The sequence below is a fragment of the Pediculus humanus genome, genomic scaffold (assembly GCF_000006295.1).
Source record: "Pediculus humanus corporis 1103172107561 genomic scaffold, whole genome shotgun sequence".
Classification (NCBI taxonomy): domain Eukaryota; kingdom Metazoa; phylum Arthropoda; class Insecta; order Psocodea; family Pediculidae; genus Pediculus; species Pediculus humanus.
The window spans coordinates 506,380-511,824 of NW_002987176.1; the positions used below are offsets into that span (position 1 = coordinate 506,380).

Sequence of the window (5,445 nt, forward strand, 5' to 3'; positions counted from 1 at the left end):
TAATTTAATTAATTTAAATAATAATTTGGTTTATTTTGATCATATATATAATTTATTTATTATTATTATTATTATTATTAATGTTTAGAACTTGTTAAACGACAATAACAACATCATCATTATTTTTTTTTTATTATTATTTCGAAAATTGAATTTACAATACTCTATATTTATAAAAATATACTATGCTTTGAGTTAAGTTCCACCTCATTGCGACAGTTACTATATAAACTAATGCTAAACCAGTCAATGGATACAATAATACATGAGTTCTGTAAAGTATTGGAAGACCTAGGAGGAAAAAAAAAAAAAAAAAAAAATAGTAAAAACTTAATAAAAATTATCAAACATGGTTATTAATAAACTATGCAAAGTAATTTCTTACTACTGTATCCTAAAAATGTTATATACATATAATAACCGACTGCGACTGCCCACAGAGTATTCCCAAATAATATCGATATAAACCAATCATGATTTATAAGAACTGAAAAATAATTAATTTTTTCTATTTTTCTCGTCGACACGGTAATAAAATATAATTATCTTATTTTAAAATTATTTTTTGCTAATAAAGAATATTTAAAAAAAAAACACTTACCACTGTAAAAAAATAATTGAAAAACATGAAGAATGATTAATAATGGAAAAAATGCATTTAAATGCACATCGAAAGCATATCCCCATTCGACATCCTGATCTTCACATGTTTGCTTTTTTAAATATTTATTACATAAATACCACAGAGAAGTTGCTATACAAACTCCTACTCCAATACAGTCAACAATAATGACATACAATGTAAATTTAATAAAGCTTAAAAAATCTAATTGAAGGACAAATGAAAAACCAATCGAAGATCCCACAAGCCAAAGTGTCAATAAAACCAAAAAAGCAGGATCGTCTCTAGCAAATTGAGATTTGGTTTCTATAAAATAAATTAAATGTTAATTTTTGTAAAAAAAAAAAAAATTTTAAATAACATTATTTAATTTAAAATTAAATTTACGTTTTCTATAATAAAAATTTCTATACACTTTTTGAGGTGCTATAAATAAATACAACATTTGCCACAATGCAAATTCAAAATCCATTTGATGAAATTTAAATAATCTTCTTAAATATTTATACCTTTTAGCAGCTGCAGTCATACAACTAGCTCTAAAATAAATTTTCCAAAAATTATGAATAATTATTATTAATTATTTTTATTTTTATTTAGATGAATGACTTACGAATACGATAAAGGAGCTGGTAAAGGAGAAGAGGTCCCTCTAAAACTATTGCTCATGACCGAAGAACTACGACTACTCATTGGAGAAGTACTATACTTCATGATCAAAACTTAATTTTCTAAATTTTAATTCAAAATATTAATAAATTTATACCGAACTGCTTTTAATTTACATTATTAATTACGAAAAAAAAAACTACTTGTAGACATGTTAACAACAATCATAGAGTTTTATCTAATGACACGATATTCATTATATTTTCTTCAGATTTCTTCATACTCTTAATTCAGAAACATTAAAAAAAAAAAAATTAAAATCATATTATTAATTATCGTCATTCTAAAATCTTTTAAATTTTTCTTATTTTTTTATTCAAATATTAAAATTATACCAAAAAAAAAAGTATCATTTACTTTAAAAATAAAATAAACTAAAATTTTTGACTTACAAAATTACTTTGACTTACTTTGAATTAGAAAACGAGTGTATTAAACTTTATTACCTCTATGGTTAAAAAACAAACTTTGACGTTTAAACATGTTAAGTTGGCATTCTGGAGTTTATAAAATGGCGGTTTTGCTATTGTGAAAGTTTTATTATTTCATTCGTTCAACAGTAGTTGGATGTTTCTTTACGAAATAAAGTTTTTATCTTATGTTATACATACTATATAATAAAATTTTGTTTAAAAGTTTAAATTTATAATAATGAATTTAAAAAATAAGGACAAAACAAGTGCTTTAAATTATGATGATCGAAAACTTCGACAAGGTTACATTAATTTACAACAGCAAAGGGTAGAAGATTTAGAAGAACTTATTGAAAGACAGAATAAACTACTTCGCAATAGGTAAAAATTTTTTAATATTATTTTTTAAAATTTTAAAATACAAAAAAAAAATACATACAGACAATTTTAGGTTTTTTATAGAAAAATTACCTGATAAGGGTGAAAAAATTATATCTTTTCGAAATGAACTTCAAAATGAACTTAAAAAAAGGGAAAAGTTGTGCGATTCAACCTGTGAACTCTTATCAAATCTTACTTTAAATGATTTAAATGTAGAAGATATTGAATGGAATGAGGGGAAGTTACCAAGGTCTAAAACTCAGATCGACAGTGATGATGATGATGATGATGATGAAAATGTTTTAAATGACAATATTAAGGATCCATTAAAACTCATTGCTTCACATTCTGGTACTTTGAATGGCATCAAGCAAAAAGAAAATTCTTTTCAAAGTAAAGAAAAAAAACTTAGTTATATTGAAAAAATGTGTAAAAAATATGATGATGAAAATTCACCAAAAGACAGATTTAAACCCAACCAGCTTAAGGAAAATAATCAAAATTTATTCGACACAAGTGCTCTTAAACTAAAAGAAAGATTAGGAAAAAATTGGGAAATAACTCAAGTAACTCCTCCGATCAGCAATTTCAAAAACACTAAACCCATTAGTCTTTCTGAATCATTAAAATTACAGAAAGATCAAGCTCAAAAAATAAAAGTTAGTAATTTTTAATTTTTATAATCACAGATATATTTATTATAAAAAATATCAATTACGATTTTCATTTCTAATAATATGACAAAAAATTTTTTTATTTATTTTTATTAGCCATTAGTAAACATAAATTTTTTCTTTTTTAGGAAACTGAAAGAAAACAAGCAGCAGATAAACTTCTACTGAACATGAATATAAAAATGGGAAGCAAATTGCCATCAAAAAATATTACAGAATACAGAAATACTTCAGAAGATTATGACGATGAAAAAAATAATGATGATTATTGTGAAAATACTGGAAGTGAAGATGAAAACTGAAAAAACTTTAATAAAATTTATACAGAAAATTAATTATTTTTTATTTTTTTATATTTTGTTGATTTTAATAAAATAGTACTTAAACTAAATGATTATTTAAAAATAAATAAAAGTAATTAAAATTAGTCCAATTTTTATTTAATATTTGATAATAAAAAAAAAAACTTTTTCATGATTTCTTCTGGTTAAGAAAAGTATGTAATGTTTTTAAAAATTTATTACATTCCTTTAACTTAATTTAATTTAATATTGCTTGAATTTAAGTTTTTAAAAAAGTTATCTCCAACAATAATAAGAAAAATTATTTTTGCGCGGAGTATCAGTTTGTCTAATTGTACGATATATGCGATAAATAAAAAACAATAATTGAGGAAAACTCTATTTTATGTATGTCGCAAATACTTTAAAATAGTATAAAATAAAACCTAATTATAATATTATATGATTGCATTCAAATTATTTTAGTTTCTAAATTTGAATTTAATTTTATTTATTTATGACAGCGGATTTGATTAGAAATAATCTGGATCACAACTAACATTATCTAGTGACCCGATAATCGGCTGCTTTATATTTTAATGTGAAGTTTATGTGGGGAATGTATATTTATGAATAATTTAATAGAATGAACGTTATCGAAATATTATTTATGAAATATATTGTTTAATTTATTTTGTTTAATCGTCGTATTATTTTACTTACGCCTTATTGTAATTTCTCTAAAATTACTAACGCGAAATATTAAACAGTAAGTTTTTGTTTAAAACCTTGTTTTAAAATTTTTAGCTTATTATATACGTATATAGTGCACTAAAAAATTTTCCGGAGTTTTTGTGAATATTTTTTTCCAATACATTAGTTTTTTTTTTTTTTTTTCTTTTAAGCAAATTTTTTGGAATTTCTCGGTAATTAAAATATAAAAAATTAAATATACAATATTTTATCAGTAATTATAATTATTATTATAAATTTTATAGGTTTTAATTTAACAGGCCTATTACATTCTTTAATAATTATTTTAATTATTGGATTTTCCTTTATTTACACATATTTTTGTTAAATTTTACACTTGTGTAGTTTCATGTTATTACCACTGATTATTATTATTTTTGTTTAAGATAATATTTAATTGGAAATTAGATAATAATGCCTCAATTCAAAATAACTGTGTATTGTCATAAATTGTAACTTGATTTAAACATTTCAAAAAATTTTTTTTTCGTTATAATTTCTTATTTGCAAATTTTCTTTTTTTTTTTACTTTTCAGATGTCATCATGATAAGAAATTTAATTTTTAAATGGCAATATTAGTATAATTATTAATTAAAATATTCACCATGGCTAGAAAATCTTCCAAAGAAACATCAAATTATTTAAAACTTTTAAGTTTGAGACAAGTTGATGATAGAATTTCAAATAAATTTCAATCGAAATTGCTTGTAAATGACAGTTTTATAAGCAGGTTGGGTTTAGAAAAGGAACTCGAAGGTCATACAGGTTGTGTAAATTGTTTAGAATGGAATGAAAGTGGAAGGTAATTTATTATGACAAATTATATTTCTCAAAAATATAAATGTCTTCTGCTTGATAATAATTTAATTATTATTTAGTTTGAGGGGTTTCAGAATTTAATTAAAAGTTACACAATTTAATGTTAAATTAATTGTTATTAGAAAAAAATTTTCTTTTTCGGTAAATTTAAAAAAAAAAAAAAACCATAAATTGTAAATGTGATTAGAATAATTGTTCAATTTACTGTGACTTTTGAAATTAAATTATTTTAATTTATTTTAATAAATATAATACATTTACTTAAAAATATTTAATTATTAAAAATAGTTTTTAACTAATTTTGATTGATTACAGTATTTTAGCATCTGCTTCCGATGATGCTCGTTTTATTTTATGGAATCCATTTTGTCATAAAAAAATTCACAGTTATGAAACTGGACATCGTGGTAATATTTTCACGGTGAAATTTTTATCCAAAACAAAGGACAACTTCATAGTTACAGGAGCTGGAGATCGTAAAATAAGAATTCATGATGTGGAAGTTAAAGAAACTTTATTAGTATGTAACTGCCATGATGGAAGAGTTAAAAGAATAGCCACAGCACCTAGTATTCCATTTTTATTTTGGAGTGCCGCTGAAGATGGAACCATCATGTAAGTATAAATTTTTATACATTTCAAGTATACATTGCAGTGTATAAAATAAATAAATAATTTTTTTTTTAGGCAATTTGACTTGCGGGCTCCCCATTCTTGTATAACTCCGAGCACTAATGTTTTAATAAATTTTGGTCCGCATTTAGGTCGTTTTGCGGAAGCCAAATGCATAGCAATAAATCCAGTAAGGCCGGATTGCTAGCCGTTGGTGCTA

At 23.0% G+C, this 5,445-nt stretch overlaps 4 protein-coding genes across 4 annotated transcripts in view; 3 read left to right on the forward strand and 1 right to left on the reverse strand.

The window, feature by feature from the left end:
- Nucleotides 1–98, forward strand: part of Phum_PHUM213220 (uncharacterized protein) — a gene marked incomplete at both ends in the record, with an annotated part of 829 nt that extends 731 nt beyond the window's left edge. The window contains one exon of the mRNA XM_002425608.1: nucleotides 89–98. Within this exon, the coding sequence (XP_002425653.1) occupies nucleotides 89–98 (10 nt within the window). The remainder of the gene's footprint in view (nucleotides 1–88) is intronic.
- Nucleotides 99–154: 56 nt separating this feature from the next.
- Phum_PHUM213230 (uncharacterized protein) lies at nucleotides 155–1,336 on the reverse strand (the record flags this gene model as incomplete). Its single annotated transcript, XM_002425609.1, has 5 exons — nucleotides 155–291; nucleotides 386–487; nucleotides 602–928; nucleotides 1,010–1,161; nucleotides 1,236–1,336. 5 exons carry the CDS (start codon nucleotides 1,334–1,336, stop codon nucleotides 155–157), a joined length of 819 nt encoding a protein of 272 aa, XP_002425654.1.
- Nucleotides 1,337–2,510: 1,174 nt separating this feature from the next.
- Nucleotides 2,511–3,061, forward strand: Phum_PHUM213240 (uncharacterized protein; the record flags this gene model as incomplete). The annotated part of the gene is made up of 2 exons (XM_002425610.1): nucleotides 2,511–2,651; nucleotides 2,888–3,061. 2 exons carry the CDS (start codon nucleotides 2,511–2,513, stop codon nucleotides 3,059–3,061), a joined length of 315 nt encoding a protein of 104 aa, XP_002425655.1.
- Nucleotides 3,062–4,399: 1,338 nt separating this feature from the next.
- The window catches only part of Phum_PHUM213250 (WD and tetratricopeptide repeats protein, putative), a gene marked incomplete at both ends in the record, with an annotated part of 3,325 nt that continues 2,279 nt past the window's right edge, over nucleotides 4,400–5,445 (forward strand). The window contains 3 exons of the mRNA XM_002425611.1: nucleotides 4,400–4,596; nucleotides 4,929–5,228; nucleotides 5,301–5,415. Coding sequence (XP_002425656.1) covers nucleotides 4,400–4,596; nucleotides 4,929–5,228; nucleotides 5,301–5,415 — 612 coding nt within the window. The remainder of the gene's footprint in view (nucleotides 4,597–4,928; nucleotides 5,229–5,300; nucleotides 5,416–5,445) is intronic.